The sequence below is a fragment of the Marmota flaviventris genome, chromosome 8 (genome assembly GCF_047511675.1).
Source record: "Marmota flaviventris isolate mMarFla1 chromosome 8, mMarFla1.hap1, whole genome shotgun sequence".
In the NCBI taxonomy this organism is placed as follows: Eukaryota; Metazoa; Chordata; class Mammalia; order Rodentia; family Sciuridae; genus Marmota; species Marmota flaviventris.
This window is the reverse complement of record NC_092505.1, coordinates 50436642-50461575: the sequence shown is the minus strand read 5'-3', so window position 1 is coordinate 50461575 and position 24934 is coordinate 50436642. Positions and strand designations below refer to the sequence as shown.

The 24934-nt window shown below is 47.4% G+C and overlaps 1 protein-coding gene across 7 annotated transcripts in view; it reads left to right on the top strand.

Moving 5' to 3' along the window:
• The window catches only part of Tmem44 (transmembrane protein 44), a 47787-nt gene continuing 22853 nt past the window's right edge, over positions 1-24934 (top strand). For 3 of the 7 annotated variants that reach the window (XR_011708334.1, XR_011708333.1, XM_027936063.2), the window contains exons 1-8: positions 8963-9315; positions 12031-12157; positions 13576-13669; positions 14622-14788; positions 15022-15108; positions 17704-17874; positions 19094-19240; positions 21393-21497. Coding sequence is in view for 5 of the 7 variants with exons in the window: in XM_027936063.2 (XP_027791864.2) it covers positions 9173-9315; positions 12031-12157; positions 13576-13669; positions 14622-14788; positions 15022-15108; positions 17704-17874; positions 19094-19240; positions 21393-21497 (1041 nt within the window). In the remaining 2 variants the exon portion in view is untranslated. Of the gene's footprint in view, positions 67-3076; positions 3158-8445; positions 8709-8960; positions 9316-12030; positions 12158-13575; positions 13670-14621; positions 14789-15021; positions 15109-17703; positions 17875-19093; positions 19241-21392; positions 21498-24934 lie in introns of those variants that run through there. The other 4 variants (XM_071615199.1, XM_071615202.1, XM_071615200.1 and 1 more) reach the window with 4 other exon arrangements.

Genomic DNA, 24934 nt, shown 5'->3' with positions numbered 1-24934 from the left:
CTGAGGAGCCTGGAAAAGGAACAGATTCACCTCTGAGGGTTGACTGTGTGCAGAGCCCTATGGCAGGTACCGGGTGACTCCGGGAGGGGTCTTAAAGGGTGGGAGGGAAGGGTTCTAATATATATAATCCCAAGTGCCCTCCATAGGATGGAGCACCGATTCCCCATGGCTGGGAGCCAGTGACTCCCTGCTCGGGTCCTGTCCTTGCTGTGGTACCCCAGCTGTTTGCCTTTCTCTAGGCCATCCTCTTTTGGTCACCAGGAGGCCTTGGCAGGGTGGTGCCAGAAAGCATGAGCTGGGCTGCCCAAACTCCTCCACTCGAAATCTGTGAGACCTAGGCTAATTCAGTGTCCTGAAGGTTTGGGAGGGAAAAATCAAAAGCTTGGTTTTCAACAAATTCAATTAGACATGCCTGTGGAACTCTCCAGCGGGAAGCTACATCTGGCTGTAAAACTTGGGAGATTGGTAACCTAAAGGAAAGAGAGAAATTCTGAAAAAAAGTACAACTTCTATATCAAGGTTGAATCAGAAAGAAACAGAAAACCTAAACAGACCAATAAACAATAAAGAGATTGAGGTCATAATTTAAAACCTCCCAACAGCTGGGTGCAGTGACACAGGCCTATAATCCCAGCAGTGTGGGAGGCTGAGGCAGAAGGATTGCAAGTTTGAGGCCAGCCTCAGCAACTTAGAGAGACCCTATCTCAAAAACTAAAAGTAAAAAAGGACTGGGGATGTAACTCAATGGTAAAGCACCTGGGTTCAATCCCTATGGAAAAAAAAAAAAAAAAAAGCAGACTCTCTCAACAATGAAAAGCAGCCCAGAACCAAACAGCTTTTATAGCTGAACTTGACAATGTCAAGGAGGAATTAATACCAATATTTCCTAAATTCTTCCAAAAGCCATAATACTTCCTAACACATTTTACAAGGCCAGCATCAGCTTGATACCTGTGCCAGACAAAGACAACACAAGAAAATGAAACTACAGGCCAATAATTCTGATGAACATGGAGGCAAAACTCCTTGATAAAATATTAGCAAATCAAATACAACACATCAAAAAGATGGCACATCATGATCAAGTGGGATATATCCCTGGCATGCAAAGCTGGTTTGGCATATGCAAATCAATCAGTGTGATACATCACATTAACAGGCTGCAAGACAAAAACCACATGATCACATCAATTGATGCAGGAAAATCATTCAACAAAGTTCAATATCCTTTCTTGATTAAAAGAAAAAATTCTGAAAAGTTTAGGTATCAAATATGATAGAGGCCTAAATATAATAGAGGCCATTTATGAAAAACCCATTGCAAACATCAAAACAAGTGGAGAGAAACCAAGCTCTTCCTCTTAAGATCTGGTACAAGGATGGTCACACTCACCACTTCTATTCCCTGAGGAACCAAAAGTACTAGTTAGATTGGCCCCTTGTGGTAGCGCTCACTTGTAATCCCAGCTACTCAGGAGGCTGAAGCAGGGGAATTGAATGTTCAAGACCAGCCTAAGCAATTCAGCAATATCTTACCCCAAAAAAAGAAATTAAAATAGGCTGGAGATATAGTTCAATGGTAGAGGACCCCTGGGTTTAATCCATGTACCAGAAAAAAAAATTGTTTTTGAAAAGTTAGAAAAAATGAGTAAAATGCATACAAATCAAAAACGAAGAAGATTATCATTTGCAGATGGCATGACTCTACACACAGAAAACTCCAAAGACTTTTCTCCAAAAATCGGTGAGATCTAATAAGTGGTAAGGTCACAAGACATAAAATCAACATATAAAACTCTGTGATATCTCTCTTTTTTTTCTCATGGGGGAATTCTAGGTGTTGTGGGAAACAGACTGGTTGAGAAGCAGCAAGCAGCACTCAGAGAAGAGAACTCCAAACTATTTTACTTTATACCGTTGGGCCCAGAGGAAAACAAAAACTCCAAATTCTGTGCCCTGATCCACAGTTTCTCACAATATTTATAGTTATCTGACATCATCTTAGACCCATCCTATCACTGGGGCTTTTTCCTCTTTTTAAAATTTCCTAATCTGTGTGGCTGAAGGCTTTGTGCAGGGTCTCTAACATAAAGCATGCTCACAGTAACAGATAAGAAGAAAGGCGCTTTTCACAGGCATCTATTACATTTCAGAGTCCTAGGACAGTAATTTACAATCCAAAAGGTAGGGACCCCGGGGTTAATTAGGCTTCTTGGAGACAGGTTGAGAGAGGGGAGCAGAACTGACCCCTTCCCCAGGCACTGGTCTCTTACCATATGTTTTTGTAATTTCATTTCACAACCAGGACTGGTTTTGCCATCACATAGGGATTGAACCCAGGAGTGCTCAACCACTGAGTTAATCACCAGCTCTTTTGTTAAAGTTTTCATTTATTTCAAGACAGGATCTCACTAAGTTGCTGAGGCCAGCCTCAAATTTGCAATCCTCCTGCCACAGCCCCCTAAGAAGGTGGGATTAGAGGCATGGGCCACTGTACCCCACAAAATCCATGGCATTTCTATGCACAAATAATGGCCTAGGGGGGGAAATCAAAATCTCACAATAACATCGAAAAAATTATAATACTTAGAAATAAATTTATCAAGAAGGTAAGAGATATGTATACTGACAACTGTGAAACGTTAATGAAAGAAACTGAAGAAAACACAAATGAAAATACAGTTCATTCTTATTAGGAAGAATTAATATAATTAAAATATACATATTAACTAAAGCAAAATGCAGATTAAACTCAATCTCTACCAAAATCCCTTCACAGAAATGAAAAAAATATTTAAATCTGTATGGAACCACAAGAGACCTTTATCTGAATAGACAAAGGAAAGCAATTCTAAGAGGGGAAAAAGGTGGAGGTTGCACATTTGCTGATTTTTTTTTAAATAGTTTTTTAGTTGTCAATGGACCTTTATTTTATTTATTTATATGCAGTGCTAAGAATTGAGCTCAGGGCCTCACACATGCTAGGCATGCTAGTGCTCTACCACTGAGCCCCAGCCCCAGCCCACATTTGCTGATTTTATATAGTTATTTTTTATTCTTCAGCTAAAACAGCACACTCAGCTGCAACTGAGAAACAAACTAGTCCAGGATGCCAAAGGTCCCGGGCAAAGGACCAACAGGTGCTGTTATGAGCAAGGTGGGTCTTCTCTCGGAGGTAGTGTTGATGATGGGATGGTGTTGATGATGGGATGGCCATAGAAGCTCTAGATCCTCCAACACAAATTCTGGACAGTAGTAGGCAGTCCAACAAGTTGTACCCATGTCCCCAGTCTCCAGCTTTCCTTATTTCTGCTTCCTTGGCCTCCACGGTGCACAGGTTGGTTTACTTGGACCTTCTGCCTCATCTTTCTTCTTTTGCACTTCAGCCTGTGCATTTGCTGCTTGGCTCTCATGGCACAGAAGTTTCCAAGAAGATGGTGGTAAGGCTGAGAGAGCGCATTTGCTGATTTTAAATTATTTAAATTATACCACAAAACGACAGTATCTAAAATAGTATGGTGCTGGCATAAAAAGAGACACATAAATGGGGTGCAGTGGTGCATGCCTATAATCCCAGCTACTTGGGAGAATGAGGCAGGAGGATAGCCAGTTTGAACCTGGGAAGATTAGCAAGACCCTGGCTCAAAATAAAATTTGTAAGGGTGGAGGATGTAGTGCAGCAGTAGAGCACTTGGCTAGTTTGCATGAGGCCCTGGGTTCAATCCCAAGTATCACAAACACGGCATGTGCATGCACACACAGACACAGAGACCAATGAAATAGAAAGCTCAGAATAAATCCAAACATATATGGTCAACTAATTTTCAGCAAAGGCACCAAAAGCCGTAGTGGAGAAAGGATCAAATAATAGTGCTAAAAAGAAACAGGATTTCCATAGTCAAAAGAATGAAATTGAACCTTTCTCTAATCCCATACACAAAAATCAATATGGAGAAAAGACATAAAATCTGAAAACATAAAGGTCCTAGAAGAAAACACAGGGGAAAAGCTACTTGACATTAGCCTTGACAGTGATTTCTTGGATATCACACCAAAAGCTTAAGCAACAAAAGCAGAATTAAATAAATAGGACTACATCAAATTAAAAATCTTCTGCATAGCAAAGGAAACAATCAACAAAATGAAAAGATAACTAGAGTTTAGGGAATTTTTTTTTGCAATACTCATACCATATAGACCAAGTGTAGTAGGCTGTACTATCTAGTTCATGTAAATTCATTGTGATGTTCACACAATGCTGAAATCACTTAATGATGCAGCTCTCAGAACATGTCCCCATCATTAAGTAACACATGACTATCAGATTGTGGTTAATATTCAAGATATACAAAAACTCACATGACTCAACAGTAAAAAAAAAATATGTGTGTATACACATACACACACACACACACACACACACACAGCCTTACTAAAAATAAATGGGCAAAGGGTTTGAATAGATTTTTCTCTCCAAAGAGGACATAAAAATGGCCAAATGTAGGGCTGATATAGCTCAGTCCGTAGAGTGCTTGTCTCGAATGCACAAGGCCCTGGGTTCAATTCCCAGCACCAAAAAAAAAAAAAAAGGGGGGGGGGGACAAATGTACATGAAAAGGTGCTCAAAATTACTAAGAATTAGAGAAATGCAAATCAAAACTCCTATGAAATACCACCTCCCACCTGTTAGGACAGCTATTATCAAAAAGACAAGAGATTAAAGCTGTGTATGGTAGCACACACCTGTAATTCTAGCTACTTGGGATGCTGAAGCAAGAAGTCCGTGAGTTGGATTGGAGGCCAGTGTGGGTCATTTAGCCAGACTCTGGGAGTAGGGGTGTTTTATTTAAAAAAAAAAAAAAAGCTGTTTTGGTTTGGTTTGATTTTTGGTACTGGGAATTTAACCCAGGGGTACTTAACCACTGAGCCGCATTCCCAGCCCTGGGATAACAAGTTTTAGCATAAATGTGAAAAAAACAAGAACTGACTATATGCTGTGGAATGAACTGGCACAGCCATTATGGAAATTCCTAAATTAAAACTAGAACTACCATTTTGTCCAGCAATCCCTCTTCTGGACATACACCCAAAGGAAATGGAACCACTCATGAAGTCCTCTCCCATCCCATGTTCACTGCAACAGTATTCACAATCGCTAAGATGTGGAGACAACCTAAGTGCCCAGCAGTGGACGAATGGCTAAAGAAACTGTGGAGCATGTGCACTGCATACACAATGGAATAGTATTCAGCCTTTTAAAAGGAGGAGGTTCTGCTGTTTGCCACAACATGGATGGACTTAGAGGATGTTGTACCAAGTGGAAATAAGCCAGCCACAGAAAGAAAAACATTGCATGCTCTAATACATGAATTGTGTTTAAAAATGAGTTCAAAATATTAAGAATAAAACAGTGGTCACCAGAGTTGAGGTGAGAGAAGGAAATGGAAAGATGTAAATCAGACACTACAAAGTAGCGAATATGTGGGATGAACAAGGGGGAGACCTAATGTATTTAGGACTTTGACTAAAAGAGTGGATTATAGCTGCTCTTATTGGGGGTGGGATGGGGAGAGTAGGTGACTATGTGAGACGACTGTGTTTCTCTATAGTAATCATTTTCCTATATATGTACCTTAATTAAAAAAAAAAAAAACTGGGGAAAGAGGTCTGACTGGAGAAATGCATTTGGGAGGCACAGGCCGAGTATGTATAGCCAGAAGACCCAGGAGACCTCCCAGGGGGCAGGTAGGAAAGAGAAGCAAGAGCTGAGCCATGTGTCTCCCCATCATTGGCTGAGCTTCCTCTTCACACCTTCACACTCTTTGGACTTTTTCTTTCTTATTTACTTTTGTTTTTTGTGGACCTGAGGCACCTCCTAGGCAAGAGAATGACAGTCGTAACTTCTGCTATTGACATGTGCCTTTCTTGACCTACAGGATTTCTAAGAATCACTGCAACACTAAGGTGGGTCCCATCACCTTCCTTTTCTAGGTAGGAACACACACAAGTGTAGAGAGGTCCAATGCTCTGCCCTAAGTCACAGCTGCAAGGAGGCGGGGCGGGGGGTGCGGTATTGCAGTCTACCTTGTGCAGGCCCCAACAGCCCACACTCTTCCCATAAGTTTTTCTGTGAGCCACCAGGGCCAATGACTATAAGCAGCTTCCCTCTGACGGCCATCTCCATAAACCAGTGTTTCCCACAAGACTCCCAGGAAACACAGTGGAGAAACAGAGTAGGAGGCTCAGATCCTAATCCCTACAACCTGTAAAGGGAGCATTTACTAAATGTATGTAAAGGGAGCATATACTAAAAACCAATGAATAGTACACTTTTAAAAAGTAAAGTTTATGGTATATGAACTATGGCGCATATAAAGCTGGCAAAAGGATCTTTGCAATTGTGATCAAGTTAGGGAACTCAAGATGGAGAGATTACTGTGGATTACTTGAGTAGACATAAATGCAATTACAAGTATCACAACAGAGGGAGATTTGACAGACACAAAGGAGAAGTCAATGTGACCACAAAGGCAGAGAAGGATCAGAGGGATGCAGTCGAGGCCAGGCAGTCACCAGAAGCTGCAGAAAAGAAGAAAGGAAGAGATTCTCCCCCTGTCCCCCTAGAGGGAGTGCAGCTCTGCCCACATCTTGACTTTAGGACAATGAAACTGATTTCCCATTTCTGGCCTCCATTCTGGGAAAGAATCCATTTCCGTTTCTTGAAACCACATTATTTCTGGTAATTTATTACAGAAGCCTCAGGAAGCCATGCTTATTCCAAGGATACACACCCAGAAAGTTGGATAATAGGTCTGCTTTGTTGACAGGCAGGCAGAGTGATTCTGATAGACAACCTATGCACCACACCGCCCAACTGCCCAGGCAGAGACTCATAGGGAAGAACTTAAACCCTTCAACTAGAGGAACTTAGGCTGGACTTCTTTCCTCCATAGAACCCAGAGTTGAATTTCAGAGGGGTCCCCACATTGCTAAAGATTGAGAAATTTTTCAAGGATGAGGTTTTCTTCAGATTCTCAAAGGAGTCACCACACTGCCTAGGTGTATAAACCTGGTCCAGGCTGGCAGGGACAAAAATAAAGCAATTTTAAAGTTTTGCCCAGACTGTGAGAAACTTGAGTTATGCATTTTCTTCCTATTAATTTAACTTCATCATGCCTCCACTGGTATTCATTTTATATAACTTCCTTTTAATCATTTTATTATTATCATTTTGGTCCCATTTGGTTAATAACATATTTCACATGTTGAACATCTCTCTGCTGCTGGACTGTAAGCTTCATGAAGGTAGGGAACCACTGTTTTTCTCAACAATATGTCCCGAGCTCCTAGCACAATACCTGTTTTAGTCCATTCTGGCTGCTATAGCACAATACCCTAGGCTGTATGGTTTATAAACAGCATAAATTTAATTCTCACAGTTGTTGAGACTAGAAAGTTCAAGATCAAGGCACCAGCAGGGTTGCTATCCAATAAGAGCATGCTTTCTGGATCATAAATGGTGACTTCTAGCTGTGTCTGCTCTCATGATCCAATCACCTCCTAAGGGTGCCACCTCCTATCCAATTGATGATTAGGTTTCAATATATGGAATTTAAGGAGATGCAAATATTCAGACCCCAGCAATGCCTAAGACACCACATAGTGTTTCATTTCTCCTATGAGTGATCATAACTTTTAAAAAATGAATGGACCAACAAAGTAGTGTAGCCACTTTGGAAAACATTCTGTTTCTCAAAACATTCAACATAAACTTACCATATGATCCAGTAATTGCACTCCTAGATATATACCCAAGTAGAAATGAAAACATGTCCCACAAAAAAAATCCTACACAAAAGTTCATAGCAGCATTGTTCATAATCTCCATAATTTCCAGAAAAAAAAGCCCATCAACTGATGCATGGATAAATAAAATGTGATATATCTATACAATGTATTACTATTCAGTCCACAACAAGGAATGTGGCTAATACATATTACAACATTGATAAAACTCAGAAACATGCTAAGTGAAAGAAGCTGGTCCCAAATAGGTCAACACTGAATGACTGCAGTCATATGGAATGTCCAGAATTGTTAAGAAACAGGTTTATGATCCCTAAAGTAGGAGAGTTGAGGAGAAATGTAGAGTACTTCTAGGTAGGTGTTAGGAAGGAGTAATGAAAATGTTCTAAAACTAGTTAGTGGTGTTGATTGCCCGACTCTGGATATACTAAAAACCAATGAATAGTAAGTACACTTTTAAAAAGTAAAGTTTATGATATATGAACTATGGCGCATATAAAGCTGTCATTTTTTAAAATGAAATGATAGTCACGTCCTGCTTTAAGCAAACTTACTAAAATCAATAAGGAAATTTAAAAATTATAGCAATGTGTTTTCAAGAAAAACAGCCTTTGTTTTTCGTGCAGCAGTGTGACTATGGGAAGGGGCAGATTCCAAAGAGACTCCGCTCCTAGGCTGTGGTCTGGATGATGTCCCTTGGGGCGGGCGACTGGAAGTGGGCAAAGGTGAAGTTGACAGCTGTGGAAAGAGCTGAGAGGAGGATGTCGGGGCGGTTGAATCCCGGTGCGTTTGCTCTTTCTTCCCGTTTCCCACCCACTCTTTGTATTGCACCCTTTTAACAACGGGGACCAAGGCCCGCTCACCTCGGGTTGCCAGCTCCCAAGCGCTTCTCCAGGACAAGGGTGTGTATTGTTTGGTTCAGAAAATGTGAATTAGTGAAGGGACGAGGTGCGTTAAAACACCCCGCCGAAGCTCGGCCCGCCCTCAGCCCGCCTGCCGGTCCCGTCCGGCTGCGGGACTCGGGCTGGGTGGCTGCGAAGAGTCTGCGGGGCTCGGGCGCCACGGCGGAGTGGCGGGGGCGGGGACCACAGCCTTTGTGCGGAGGCTTCTCCGGCTCCCGCCGCTGGGGGGCGGCCTGCACCCCGCCGACCCCCGACAATAGCGCGAGGGTGGGGAGCCGTGCGGTCCCGGAAACTTTCCCCGGGTGTCGCCGTGGCCGCGCGCGCCCGGGAGCGCGGAGCGGGGCGCGCCCACCTCTGCCGCGGCGGCCGAGGGGAGCCTGGAGAAGGGTGCGCAGGCGGCGCCCCGGCTGCCCGCAGCGGAGGAGGCTGGAGCTCCGGCCGGGCGGTGCGCGCCGAGCGGTGCCATGGGGGAGGCGCCCAGCTCCGCGCCCTCGCCTGCGCTCTGGGACTGGGACTACCTGGACCACTGCTTCGCCCGCCACCGCGTCTGCATCTCCTTTGGCCTGTGGATCTGCGCCTCCTCCTGCTGGATCGCCGCCCACGCGCTGTAATGGGGCCGGGACCCGCGCGAGGGGGTGGCGGTCTGTAGTGGGGGGATTGGCGTTACCTTCCTGCTAGTCCCTCTTGGAAACCCACAGGAAGGAGTATTAAAGGGGGGCGGGCGGAGGAGGCAGCACAAATCCGGGATCAAATCTATCATTTCTCTACGAACTGAAGTCGGATACTTCTTTCCGGATTCCACGCACAAGGAACCTCGGCTGTGAGCCAGCAGGAGGAGGCTGGGTAGTGCAGTGACTGGGGCCCCGACTGGGTTCTATTGTCAGCTCTTAAAACTGACTCACAGCGTGAGCTGAAGGAGTTATAAAGACTTTGGGCCTCTTGTGAATGGCAATAATTCATCATAAGATGGATGGGAGGATGAAATGAGGCAGTACAGGGAAAGCACTTAGTAAGTGCTCATTAAACACCATTATCACTCCAGCTCTGCCATCAATCCCTGGGGGCCTTGCCAGGTTCTTTGATGTTTCTGGCCACAGTTTACCCAGAGCTCTCCTAGCTGCTGTGCAGTGGGGATGGTGATGACCAGACTCTGGCTACAGCTTTTGCCTTTGTCTGTGTAGCACCTTTAGTGTTTTGGCCAGTGGTCAGGGTAGCCTGGGTTCTATGGGTGAAGCCTCCAAATCTTTAGCCACTCTGTCCTGGGCAAAGAAATCCAGAGGCAATGCCAGGATAGAGCTGCCAAGTATTCCCTGGTAGGGGGGAATGGACCAGCAATCTCCAAGAGTGAATGGAACCAGCTCACCCTAGAACTGCTCTCAGACACTTGATAATGCTCCCAGTGACTGGAACAAAATAAAAGACTGTGGGCTTAATGCTGTACCATTCACTCACCCTATCCCTGCCACACCCCATGAGGTAGGCACTGTAACTGCACTTACAGAGGAGGAGTTTCTGAGAGAACAAAGCACCAGCTCCTATTACAAAGGGCAGACTTGTGAGGACTGAACTGTGGATCAGAGAATGGGAACTCAGGAGACCCTGCTTCATGATTACCTTTGCTCCTCGCAGTCACCCTCTGAGGTCAGTGCTGTTAGGCATTTTACCCACATGGAGGCCAAGGCTTGGAGAGGTTAAGGAACTCCCTTGAGAATGTCCAGCTGGCCAGTCTGAGAGTAGGGCCTCTGCATTCTCACCCTGCCTGGAGCTGAACCTGTCTGTTCTCGGGACCCCGCCAACCCGAACCTCCAGCTGTCTTAGGGTAATGTGTGTGGCCATGCGGTGTGTGGCCTGGTCAAGGATCTCTGGCCCCTGAAGCTGGAGAATGGCTGAGAGCAAAAGGGTACAGAGCAAGGCCTTTACACAGGAAGCCTGAAGGCCTGCCGTCAGCCTGCCTTGTCAGCATAGGCCTCACTTTGCTCCTCTCTCAAATGGGAGGGTTGAAGTAAATTATTTCTCATTTGGCTCCAACTCTGAGAGTCCCTAATTTGAAAGTCCTAACTCCTTGGCCTTGAATTGGTTTCAGGATCCAGAGCCCAGGTTAAAGGTGGATGTTCCCACTGTGAGCTTTGGGTTTGGGCTGGTGGGTCAGGAAACATTTAGGAACCCAACAGCCTTCCATCCCCATCCATCATTCCCAAGGACTGAAGCTCAGAACCTCACAGTAGGGAATGGGTACTAACTTCTGGTTAAAGGAAATGAAACCAGAGCTGTTGTCAAGCCTCAGTTTTCCCCAGAAATGTAACAAGGAAACATCTAGAACAAATCATGTCAGAGACCCAGTCAGTGATCCTGCCAGAGAGACCACTGGGCCCTTCCATCCTGTCCTGCCCTTCTGGTTGTGTTCCTGGGCATGTGGGGGACTGAAAGAGCCCTAGGCAGAGAAGCTGGTAGTAGCTGAGGATCTAGGTGGAGGGAAGGCAGCCCAAAGTGCTGGGTAAAGAACATGCTCAGGTTGGACACAGGCCAGCCGAGGCCAGCCACCCAGTGGCAGGGATGGATCGGAATTTCATTTCGATTCCAAAGAAACAAGTGTCTTTTCTTTTTCTTTTTCTTTTTTTTTTTTTTCTTGGCGATATTGAATCCAGGTATCTGCAAATGTTGGGCACATACTGAGTATTGAACCAGGTCTTTGCATAGGTTAGGCACCTAGCTACCTCTACCTCCCCAGCCTGTTTTAAGTATTATTTTGAGACAGAACCTTGCTAAATTGCTGAGGTTGACCCCGAACTTGTGATCCTCCTGCCTCTGCCTCTCGAATTGTTGGGATTACAAGTTTGCACCCCTGCATCTGGCCAAGTTATCTTTTTAATTTATGCAGTTAGCTCTGCAGTTAGAGCAGTGCTTAGGTGACTTCTTGCTTCCCTTTTAGAAAGTAAAACCCAAGAGCCAGCTTGTCAGGGTGGAGAGGTGGCTCATTACATGGATTTGACCTGATTTGGAGGAGGAAAGTCACCCTCTTCATTAGAAGGCGGTGGTGTCTCCACGTGGGTGAGCTCTGGTACCAGGGATCAAACCCAGGCCCTCGAGCATGCGAGGCAAGTGCTCTGCCACGGAGCTGCTCCCCAGCCCTGGCCTGGGCTTCTTGACCAGAGGCTCAGTGTTCTTCTGATCTTTTCTTCCCCATCTGTAAAGTCAGTCCTGAAACGCCTACTGCGTACCTAGGGGAGAAAGTGCTTCATAGAGACGCAGAGTCACGTTGCCCTTTTTAGACATCTACTGAGACTCACTGCTCCTGTGTTCTGTGCACACCCCGTCACTCCAGGCTTCTCTACCTGAGATGTACAAAGAAACATGGGCAGGGTCAGTCCCCACTGTGCGCCGCCTGCTGCCTCCTGACCAGCCTGTGCGACACCGTTGGGGCGATTCTGGCCAGACAGCTCACGATCCAGGTATGTTGGGCCCCACGTGGGGGCAGCCACAGTGGCTTCTGTTTTCTTCCTTCCACCGCAAGGCAGTTCCCCCTCAGGGCCTGTGTCCTTCTGATCCTTCTAGCGCCCATCAAATGCTCTTCTCCCTGATGTCCATGTGGCTCACCACTGACTTCCTTCAAGTGTCTGCTGAAAGTCATCTTCAAAATAAGTCCCCCAACCCCCCGTGTAGAATCATAACCCACCTCCTCCTCCAGCAGTCCAGGGCCCCTCATCCTGCGCTATTTTTTCCACAGCTTAACCCCTCATTCACCACATACTTACCCTTATTGCTCATTGTCCATTAGCCCCACCAGAAAATCAGCTTCACAAGGCAAGGAGTTCTTTACCATCTTACCCACCACTTCAGAAAGCTTATAGTAGATGCTCAATAAATAGTTATTATGGTTGTTACGGTTTTTAAAGCTCTGAGCCCAGCCCCAGCTGACTCAAGGGCAGCTGAATCCTTTCCCAGCTGCTTATGCGGGCTTTGGAGCAAGTGAGAAGCCATCTCTAGTTTCCCGAAAGTCAGGCCCTCACACAAACCTCTGTAGAAACGTCCTATCTGCAAACATCTCCTAAGGAAGACTTGCTGGGTCCCACTGCAGGGACCTCATGGGCCTTGTGCCCACCAAGGTGGAAGTAAAGGAGGTGACCTAGTGGTCAGGACACAGGTTGCGAGACTTCTAGGCCCTGCTTTGAGCAGTGTTCTCTCAGAAGTAAACCCCTTTTTTTATGGGTGCTCATTCCATAGAATGAGGCCCCATTCAAGTCCAAAGATAATAACTAATGTTTACTAGATACTTAACTATATCCTTTCATGTATTACCTATTTAATCCTCAGACTCTCCTCTGGCATGTGCTCATCTCCCCCCTTCTATATAGGTGGAAACGGAGGCATCAAGACATTAAATAATTTCTGAAAGGTCACCAGCCAATAAGTAGTGTCAGGATTCCAACTCCACCACGCGGGCTCCTAACCTAAGTGTACTGTCGTAGTCACTGGCACCTTCGTAGGTCCTTTACTCTCTCCAGGCACTGTTCTAAGCACTTTCCACCAATTATCTCAAGAAATCTTCTCAACAGGTTTTGGGGAGGCTCTGTTATGCCTGTTTCACAGGTGGGAAAACTGAGGTTCAGGGAGATCAGTGGTTGGGCCATAGTTAGACAGCCATGGAACGTGTGCGGAGCGAAGCAAAGGGCTGGGTTCTTGTCCTATTTCCACCTGTGGGCATCTGTGTAACTTGGGGTCAGTTGTTGGAGGACGCTCCATGTGCTCAAACATGGGTGGGAGGGATCACTGGACTGATTATACTGGGGCAGGGGGTCTTGGGCTGATAGCCACCATAATTGCTGGGAAAAGACGCTCGAATGCCAAGACTGTTTCCGTCTGCCCCCAGGTTTTCAGTGGTGCCTACCTAGCCACTATTGACTTAGCCAACTTCATGTTCATCCTCTTCCCAGTCTGTGGATCCAAATTCAAGTCTCATTCGGGTGAGCATGTGGCCGTGTGCTCCTGTCTTCATTCAAACATTCATTCATCAGTTGGCTTGGTGCCTGCTGCTTGTCACACCCTGAACTGGGCCCCAGGCAGGCACAGACAAATGAACGAGGTCCTTGACATCTGCCAGATGAGACAGCCAGGGCCCTAAGCTAGTCTCTAATCACTAGTGTCAGCTTGGAGATGTGTGCACACTGTGGGCAACCAGAGGGAGGGAACTGGCTGCAGGTATCAGGGAAGCACTCAATATGGAACTGGGAGCCCAGGAAGGGGCAGTCAGGTGAGCAGAACAGCCTGGGCCAGGGCTAGGAGCAGGGATGAACAGCACATAAGTCTGGGTAGCCAAGCAAAGCCCCCAAACTTCTGTAAATGGATACCAGAAAAAGTTTGGACCAGCCCTAGCAGAACAGGGTCTGGAATGACTGAGATGGACAAGGAGCCCTGAATATGTGAGACTGATGGTTCCTGAGAAGGGATATCCATGTGCTGGAGTCCCTGTTCAAATGAGGGTTTGCTTGTCCCAGTGAGGGATATACCGTGCCCCCAGCTGCTCCATGCTGCCTAGAGGAGAAGTGTTCTTAGATGCTCAGAGGAGTGTGTGTCTTAGATCTCAAGTAAACTGTCAAAGACTTTTCTTGTTGCTGTTTGCCCTGCTTATCATGCACGAGCCTGGTATAGACTGTTCATTCATGGGTGCATTCATGAAACTTGGCCCAGTTCTGCTCTGTGCAGATTATGGAAATGACCAGGGCATGGTGTCCATCCTTGAAGTGAAGGGCACCAATTGTTAGGGGAAGAGGGAAGGCATCTCAAAGAGGTGGCCTAACCCCAGGGGCTTGAGGTGGGAAGGACCTGGCTGCAGCACAACATGCCAGCTCTTCCCATGCAGCCACCTGGCAAGTTCTAGGTTCCAGAAGACACATGGGATTTTGGTGTCTCTTGCAGGCCGACACACCAGAAAGAGGAAGAGGAGGAAGCGGTTCAGAGCTGGCGTATTTGCCCTGGCTCTGCCACTGAGCCTGGGCCCAGGCTGGGCTCTCTGGGCTGCTGTTCCAAAGGCTTCAGCTCTGGTCCGGGGGCCCCAGCGGAGGCTGCTGGGAAGCCTGCTGCAGGTGAGGCTGAGCCCCCTCAGTGAGCACACAGGGTAGGGAAGGTTGCCTCACTCCTTGGGGTCCCTGCTTGCTGAATGCCCTGGGTGCGTTGGGAGTGGGGCTGGGGGCCAGTGAGCCCTTGCCATTTTGGGAAGGAAACTTCTAAAAGCAGAAAAGTGCCCATCAGGTTCTTCTGCTTCTTGGGACACATGGATGATCCCATAGAATGCTGAGAATGTCATCTATTCTTGCAGGAAAATACCGAAGTCCTCGGCTACCTGCTGGGTGTCATTGCTGCCTTGGGCGCCTGGGCCTCTCGGATACCCCCACTCTCCAGAATCGTGAGGCTGGGGTGGGGCTGGGGCTATAGGTCATGTGGCAGGTTCCAGGACACAGGGAGCATCCTGGAGGCTCCAGGTCATCCTGGAGCTGTGGTGTCACTGTGCATGTGACATACATGCACTTACATTTCTCTGAAGAGCTACAACAAATGACAGAAGTGAGGGTGTGTATACAGGGAGTGGGCAGCTGAGCCAGGGCGTCCTGAGGCCATCTGGGGGCTCTGATGGAAGGCCCACTGTGTTCTTTCCCATTTCTTTCCCTTTCTTCTTTTTTTTTAATGGTCCTGAGGCTTCATTCATGCTAGGCAAGCTAGGCAGGTACTTTACTACTGAGCGACATCCACAGTCCTTTTTATTTTGAGTAGGAGTCTAAGTTGCCCAGGCTGGCCTTGAACTTCAGGCCTCCTGCTGCAGGCTCTCGAGTCACTGGGATTATAGACGTGTGCTATCACACCAGCCTGTTTCCCATTTCTTATAGCCAAGGAAAAGCAGACGAGGGAAAAGCCACTGGGCTGGAACAAACAAGGGTCCCTCTCAAGTGCAAAGGGCCTAGAGGTCAGGTGCATTCAGCTCCTAGGGCTCTGTAGTCCCAGAGCATCTTATTAGCAGATGTTTTGCAAGTATCTGGGGTGAAGGAAGCCCTGCTGGCCAGTCCTGTTGGGAGTACAGATGTGAGGTGTCCTTGAAGAGCTCATAGTCTCATCAGGGACAGAATGTGCAACAAGATATTTTAGTGCTCTAAGAAAGGTAGAAAGGAAGGTTTGGTATTTTGGAAGACGAGGGAGAAGGCTCCTAAGCAGTTCTAGCAAGCAAAGAGGAAACCATCCCCGCTGCCAGGCTGTGAACAGTAGAGAGCTCTCATGGGGGCTCAGAGGGGAGAGTGGGATATGAGGCAGCAGAGGTGAGGGAAGGACAGTTGGGCAGAGGAAGAGGTACAGGAACGTCACCATTCACAGAGCCTGAGAAGGGCAAGCTCCAGAGCTGGTGTGAAAACTGCTCTGCCAGGTGTTCTTGGCAGGCTCTGACACAGGTGTTCCTGTCTCAAGAACAGCGCCAATGCTAACTCCATGAAATGTAGGAGGCCCATCATGGGGCCTAAAAAGGATCAAAGCCCAGAAGCACCATGTTTTGTTAATATATTCTTTGTTGTTAATGGACTTTATTTATTTATATGTGGTGCTGAGAATCAAACTCAGAGCCTCAAACATGCTAGACAAGTGCTCTACCACTGAGCCACAACCCCAGCCCAAGCACCATGTTTTAATAACAGAAGGGAACAGGATTCAAGGATGGAGGTGGGGACTGGGGACTGGTGCTCATTTGCCTGAAGGTTTAGTCCCTTGCTAAAGGCCAGAAACACCCCAGGGTATGACCTCACCAGCAGGTGTCCCGGCTTCAGACTTAAGAGGGGGGACTGGGGAGCCCCACTGCAGAAGACCTTTGACGGAGCCAGGACAGCACCCTGACTGCCTGTGGTGTTCCCTAGGGCCACAGTGGGGCCTTCAGGATGGGGAACCCCAAGGCCTCCAGTTCCAGCTGCCCTGCTGCCTGTCTGAGGTGGGAAGGCCCATGGGAAAGGGCCTCAGCCTCTGGGGCAGGGGCCAAGCCCACCCCTCCTGGCCAGGTACTCTGTACCTGACTGTGCTGTCTTGATTCACCAGTCTCCAGTGGATTGTGGCCAGAAACAGGCCCTGGAGCAAAAGTAGATGAAATGCAGACACATTCATGAGGATTCTTTTTGAGAACTAAAATGGGAGGAAATTGGCCCAAACATGCTCTTCCCTGCATTTTTTCCCATTCCTTAGCCAAGTCACAATGCCTCTAAATATGGTCATCTAGTAAAAATACTATACATAAATAGAAGTAATTTAAAATATGTAATTGTATCCAATTAATAGTTTTGTGGACATGCATATATATTATCTAGATAGATAGATAGATATAGATAGATATATGGTGGCTCAGTACCTGTAAAGGCTACTTACATGTAAATATTGCATGTTTCTTGTTTTTGAACCAATATGTTTCCATTACTAGTTCTGCAGAAATGTCCCCTTGGCTACTACCTCTCATTTTCCTGACCTTTTCCATTTGTCCTGGTTCAAAGTTGGGGGTCCCAGCAGGAGAAGGGTGGGTGTGGTGTTTTATAACTCAGTCTCACCCCTCCCCTAGCTGGCAGTCACGAAGTCCTGCAGTCCAGCCTCAGGAGCAGGGGCACTGAGATGGCAAGGACCTAGCACGGAGCTCTGTGAATGTGTAAAGAGTGAAGTCATGCTCAGCAAAGGCACTCTGCCAGGGGATGGGTCTAGTGTGACAGGGCCCAGAAGAAAGGGTTCCTTGCTCCCCCTCTGGTGGAAGGGCCCAGGGAAGGTTTCCTAGAGTTTAGTTTAAGCCAGGTTTTGAGGGATGCGTAGGAGTTTGTGAGGCAAAGGAAGCAGCTTGAGCAAAAGCTGAAAGCCAAACAGAGGCAGCATGGCCCCTGGAGAGTGGCTGGGGTGGAGGGCTTGCCCCGGGCCACCTGCTGTGCCACCAAGGGTCCTGGGCCTCAGGATCTGGGGTTCCCCTGCCACTCCCCTCCTCTCTCTCTCTGCCCAGTGCCGGGGGAAGTCATTCTCCTACATCCACCTGTGGACACGGCTGCTGTCCGCCCTGGCGGGCCTCCTCTACGCCTCAGCCATTGTGGCCCATGACCGGCAGCCTGAGTACCTGCTTCGGGCTACACCCTGGTTCCTGACCTCCCTTGGCCGAGCTGCTCTGGACCTTGCTGTATCCACCCTAGGCCCCATGGGTGGGGGAGGGGGGAGCTGATTGCAGCCAGAGGAGGCCTGTGTCTCACCCCCATACTCCCTCCTTCCCTCTTGTCGGTAGAACTCTTGAGAGATGGGGTGGTTTGAAGCCTGGGACAGGCAGGCACAAATGCGATTATTTGTGGTTTGGTGCTTCCCCTTTTTAAAACAAGAAGAATTTATCTCCTGGTTGGGGCTCTCTATAACAGCAAAGAGGAGTGGCAGGCTCCTGGCCCTGAGGTCAGAAGCCCCAGGTGCTAGGCTCAGTTCAGCTCCCCAGGGAGTATCTCCTCGGATTGGTGCCACTCTCGCCACTCCCATGAGCCCTGATCCCAGCCTTTCTCCCAGCCCTGCAGGCCCTTCTCAGGGAGTTGCTCCCTTTCTGCTCTGCTCTCTGGAGCTGGAGTCTGTGGTGCAGGAGCAAGGATCAAAGCTGACAAATGCTGCATCTGTTGGTGACTGCAGAGCTCCTTTCTGGTTCTCCAGGTGTGCCTGATGTGCTGGTACCCAGGTGACCTTGACATGAGCGCTTCAAGGGCAAGCTAAACTCGGGCAGTGGACTGCAGGTTTGCTGGGGTCGAGGGCAGTGGTGACGGAGTGCGAATAACCCAGCAGGGTGGTCCCTGAGGTTGAAGGCTCTGGGGAGACTCTTCCCTTGCCTCTCCCAGCTTCTGTAGCCCCTTGGCTTGTGGCCTCATCATCTTGGTTTCTGCCTGTATCTTCATATAGCCTTCATTTCTTCATGCATCTCTGGTGTCCTCTCTTCTTATAAGGACTGTGGTCATTAGATGTTAAGACCCACCCCAATCCACTGCGGCTTCCTCTTAAATGATTTCATCAGCAAAGACCCTACTTGCAAATTAAGGTCATATTCTAAGCTCTAGATGGATATGAATTTTCAAGAGACACTTGCAACCCACTTTATGTTCTGTCACTGAGAGCCAGTCAGGAAAGATGTTTTTCAAAATGTTTTTGTTTAATGAGTGTTTGCCAGGGGCAGGAGTGCAGAGAGAGACCTGACCCAGATGAGCACTCATCTGGGGACAGACAGGCAGGATAATTCTGGGAAAGGAAGGGACAGGAGCCCAGGGTGAGCAGGATGGAGAAGGGGCTGCTGGGGAGGGTGCATGTGGTGTGAGGGGCAGTGCCGGGCAGCTGGAAGCTTTCCACTTCCTTGTCCCTTAACTTCCAAATCTCAGATCATCTTCCTTTCGTGTGTGATGAAGAGCAAGATGAGGCAAGCCTTAGGATTCTCCACAGAAGCCAGAGAGAGCCCCGACACCCAGGCCCTTCTGACCTGTGCAGAGGAGGAGGGAGAGAACCAGGAGGCTGGGACCAAGGACAAGGTCTCTCCTGGGAAAACCTCTGGCCCCACAGAAGTGTTTACTAGCTGGAGAGTCTGAGAGCCTCGCAGAGGGCTGGGCTTGGGAACTCTGGAAGTCCTTCCACCATTGGCCACCTGGTCACTTAAAAAGCTGCTGTTTCTGTCCAAAGCTAAGTGACCCCAAATGCAATGGAATCCTTTATCTTCCCAGTTTAAAAAGTGTATCAAGTTTATTTAGTGATATACTTTTAACAATGTAGGTGTAATAGTCAAATATCCACTTCCATTATTTGGTAACAAATGAACTCACAACTACGGCGCCAATCCATGTATTAGTTTCACAATTTGATTTCCATTCATATTTTATAAAAATATGTCTGCCCACTTTCATATGGCTCTTTGAGATCCATATCATCACCCCCACAAGACACAGTGTTCCAGAGCCCATCACCATACCAAGCCGTTTGGTCTGGACTTTGTGAGAATCTGTGTGCAGTGCTGACTCTAGAAATTTGTCTTAAGCCATAATGACCATGTGCTATTTGTGATCACTGCACTGTAACCACACTACACTTTAGTTGATATTACTAAAAAACTGATCTTCAGAAGTTTCATTTACAATAATGACCACCATTTATGATTTTGTTATACCACTAGTAACTTATTATGTCTGAAACAAATGTTTGTTTCCTTCACATGTGTTTGTTACTAGGGAATAACACTCTACCACTGAGCCACATCCCCAGCCTTTTTTGAGACAAGGTCTTGCTAAGTTGCTCTGGCTGGCCTTGAACTTGTGATCCTTCTGCCTTTTTTTTTTGGTGGTGGTGCTGAGGATTGAATCCAGGACTTCACACATTCAAGGCAGGAGCTCCACCACTGAGCTGTGCCCCAGACTTTTGCCTCCATTTTTAATAATTCAATCATGTAACCTCTACAAGTAGCCAGAACTTATTCTAATTAAGGCAATTTGTCTTCATCAAAAGAACTTGATTCTAAAGAGTCGAGACAGTAACCCATAATACAGGAAAACTTGTAAGGACTTAAATATAAGTCAGCTCCCTCTTTACTAATTTTTTTGGGGGGGAAATATTTTTGCCTGTTACCTGAGCTACCTTAGGTTCTTCTCAGAGAGAGTGGGAATGAGACTGTGAGCCAATATCCTTTGTGGCCAGGAAGAAGGAAGAGGGAGGTGGACAGTGGGTGTATTTGAACAGGTAAAAAGTAAAGCTGCTCCTTGGAGTATTTCAGGCTTACCATTGTGATCTGAGTTAATAGCTAGAAGACAATGGTGTATATGACAAAGGTAAAAGCCTTTTCTTTAGGCTTTACGAAGCTCCTAAGCGGAAGTTACTTTCATTCTATTCCAGCATGGGGTATGAAATCATACCCCAAAAGGAAAGCCAAGGATGTAAAGTTCTGCATGTCTGAGTATTCTGAATAGAGAAGTAGAAACCTTTGGAATCTCGCAGCAATCCTTGGCAGCAGTGATTCTCAAAGTGTGGTCCCTGGACCAGTCTCACCTGCTAACCTGTTAGGAATGAAAATTCTAGGGCTCTGGTGGAGTCCAGCAATCTGTATTTTAACAAGCTCATGCTAAAGATTGAGAACCCCTGCTTTACAAAAGCATTTTTTTTTATTTCCAGTACTGGGGATTGAACCTGGGAATACTCTATCATTGAGCTGTGTTCCAGCCCTTTTAACTTTTTATGTTGATATCATCTCTTGCTAGGTCATTGATGCTGACCTGGAACTTGTGATCCTCCTGCCTCAGCTTCCCAAGTAGCTGGGATCATAGGCACGCACCACTGCATTATTTAACACCACTGCAGTGAATCCCAAATTCTGCAGCCCATTAGAACCACCTAGGAAGCTACCCAGCCCCAGGTTCCATCCCATGCCAATTAAATCAGAATGTCCTTGGGTGGCAACTAAGCACCAGTGTGTTGCTTTTTAAGATCCCTAACTGATTTCATTGCACTGCAAAATTTAGGAACCACTGGCCCAGGGGTGACCTCAGTAGAGAGCACATCTTACAGGAAGCCAAAAAGTGAAATTGTACCTTAAAAACAAACAAAATGCCCTAGGCGTTCCTTTAAATAAAATGGGGACCTCATTTCTAGAAAAATCCCTTCTGACTTTAAAATTTCTTTCTCCCTGTCTCCACTTGAAAGACTTCAGATTGGGTGCCACTCACCACCCTGTCACACTGCAAGTCACTGAAGACGATGGCAGCAATCAGTCATTACATGGAGCTGACCGTCGAACCTATACAGCAGGTGAGTGGCCAGCCTGGGCCATGGCTAAGTGTCCATAAGGGTGGGAATTAGTCCTGGAAGGCTTCCTGGAGGAGATGATACTTTAGCTGATAGGAACCATGTGAAAAAGGATCTCTCCAAGGTTGCAGGTGGGACAGCTGGAGGGGAGCAGAGTGGAGGAAAAAGGCTTTTCCTCTACCCTCTTAGGTATAATGGCTGAGGATTATGAATCAAACCAACAAAAGACAGAAATGAGTAAGAGAGAGCACATTTTAGCTACTTGTATGCGGAAGTTCACGAAAAAAAACTATGGCAGGAAAAGGGGTTTGGGGCTTCTGGCGCTGGGGAGCAAGTTAAGAAAGACAAGGGAGGAAGTGTATGGTGATTAAGGGTTGTCTTGTTAATGCAACAAGTCTCTAGTGGTGAGAGTTGTCTCTGGAAGTGGCTCTTTTCCCAGGGAACAGATGTTAAGTTTCCTTTGTAAAAATAAATTTCCTTTACAAGGAACATTTATATCCATGGGTTCTACATCCTTGATCAATTCACTATAGATCAAAGATATTTGAAAAAAAAAAAGTATTTCCATACTGAAGATGTAGTCTTTTTTAGTTGTCATTGTCTCCTAGAGAACATACTATAGCAACCATTTCCATGGCATTTACATTGAATTAGATATTAGGCGTATCTAAGAGATGATGTAGAGCATATGGAGGAGGTGCAAGGGTTATATGCAAATACCACACCATTTAGCCAAAGGAGTTGAGCATCTGAGGGGTCCTGAACGACTTCCCCATCGACGCCAAGGGACAACTCTTCTTTACTTGTAGGCAGTTAGGTGCATATCTTCTCCACTTGTGCTGGTTTTCATTTGTGTTTAACTCAAAGTAATCCATATGCCAACGAGGCATATTTGAGGTTCCCTACTCGATTATCCTCCCAGAATAAAGGAGATAAAAAGGTACAGATCCCTACCCAGGGAGGCTAACGATCACCCTGAGGGTGGTGGGAGCCCCACCTGGGAGGCTTCAGTGCTGGACTTAGGTCAGTTGTGCATTTCAGAGCCTCACTGGGCCTTGTTGGGTAAGCAGGAGAGAGTGCCTCAGCCTCCTAAAAGCAGGGCCATCAGCCAGGACAGTGGTAAGTCCTGGGAAGAGGGGATTGACTTACACCAAGGCTGCAGCAGGAGAAGCAGAGGTGGAATCGAGAGCTGGGAAGCAGAGTGTGTGAGGGGCCAAGGATGTGGGGTCAAGGGGAAGGAGGGCTCTGGGTGACTCTCAGGATCCTGGCCCACACTCCAGGTCCTCAGGTGGAAGAGGGTTGAGGAAGAGGGGAGAAGTTCACCCCATCGTCCTACTATTCCAATCAGACTATTCTTGTCAAGGTCACTAGTGACCTTCCTGTTGCTAAATCCAGTCATTTCTCTTGTGATTTCTGTGGTCCCCGTGTTCCTGGCTTTCCCACCACGCTCATAAGCTAATCCTTCCCCATGGCTTCTGCTGGCTCCTCCCATCAAGCTTGGCTTTAGAGTGGGGGGCCCCCCTTCTGTGGGTGTGCTCTTGAGGACCACAGTCCCAGCTCTTGCTGGCTTCCCTGGTTTGCATCTATGTCCTTTTCCTCTCCACTCAGTTCCAGTCCCAGCTGCCCAGATGCCTGTTTGGTGGCACCACACAGCATCTCACACGTTTGCCTCCAACACAGAATCCTGGATTTCCTGCCTATCCTGGCTTTAATCCCATTTTCCTCATCATGGTAAATGACACCCTTGTCCATGCAGTGGCTCAAACCAGAAGTTCCTTCTTTGGCCTTGCTACACCCCCATGTCCGCAGTCCATTTATGGCTCCTGTAAATGCTTCCTTTAAAATAAATCTTGAGGGCTCAGGGTATAGTTCTGAGGCAGAGTGCTTGCCTAGCCTGTGCAAGGCCCTGAGTCCCATCCCCAACACAAACAAAATAAAATGAGATGAAATGAAATAATAAAATAGGTCAGCAGCTTCCTAGCTGGTCTGCATCACTACTCCACCTGCACCAGCAGCCAGAGGATCTTATACAAACCTATTACTGTCTTGTCCTTGATTAATACACTCCTCTGGCTTTCCTTTTTCATGCAGAATAGAATCTAAACTCCTTTTTTTTTTTTTTTTTTTGGTACCAGGGATTGAACCCCCAGGGGCACTTAACCACTGAGCCACATCCCCAGTCCTTTTTTATATTTTATTTAAAGACAGGGTCTCACTGAGTTGCTTAGAGCCTTGCTAAGAGGCTGGCTTTGAACTTGCAATCCTCCTGCCTCAGCCTCCTGAGCCTCTGGGATTATAGGCGTGCGCCACTGTGCCAGACAAAAATCTAAACTCCTTTCAGAGACTCCCAGGCTCCCCAGGCCCAGGCCACGCCCCCTTTGCTCCCCCTGTTCTCTCCCTGCTTCACTCCTCTCCAGCAGTGCTTCATGGGGTGCCCCACCACAGAGCACACACCAGCCCACCGTGGCTGCTTCTTGCTAATCTTTGTCACCTTCCCCACAGGCCTTCCCCAATCCCCAGACAGAAGTAGCCTCCACTGCTCTGTCCTGTCACTTTGCTATCTCTGGAAGTTCTCTGCAATGCTCTTCCCCCTGCCTCTTACCTTTGTTAGCTGGCTATCTCCTGCTGGGAGGGAACTTTGTCTCCTGTCTTGATGGCTCCCAGTGCCTGTAACCTGGGAATCATGGCCCCTGGGTAAAGGGATGTTTTGAGCGCATGCTCAGCAATGTGGTCCCTGCCCAGCTGCCCAGAGGACACTAGTGCTGGGAGTGAGTTTGGCCTGACCGATAAGCTTTACTCCTGGCCATTGTTGTTCCTCAGATGTTGGATGCAGCCACCCCTGTGTGATAAGCGAAGGTCAGAGTTAGAGCATGCTGTCACAATTAAAGAGTCCACTTCAGCCACAAAACCATCCTTCTGACTATAGGGAGGAGGGTGAGTGGGTTGTGGGAAGCCCTCAGGAGGACACAGGGAACTCTGGTGGCATTTGGCCAAAGCTTTGCACTAGACGATTTTAAATTATGGAACTAACTTCTGAAAAAGAAGCAGTGTGCGAGGCGGGCATGTACTGTGTGGTAGAGAACATGCCTGGCACACACAAGGCCCTGGGTTCCATCCCTAGCACCGCAGAAAAGAAAGGGCAAAAGGTATGTTCACTATAACTGATTCTGTAAGTCAGGGTTGCCTGGGTCCCTGCTAGGGGCGCAGGTTCCTCTTTCATGGGGAGCAATTGAAGCCCCCAGCTGGTTTGAGCTTCTGCCCGCCTCTTCCGTCTGTGTCCACCAGAGGGCGAGACCACGGGGGGAAGCCCAGAGCCTCACAGTCCATCCAGCACCAGCAGAAAGCCCTTCCCGGGGCTCCTGGGATGGCACTGCAGCCTGCTTACTGAGTGAGGGCTACTTGCCAGGCTCTGAGCAAACAGTAACCATGAACACTACCTG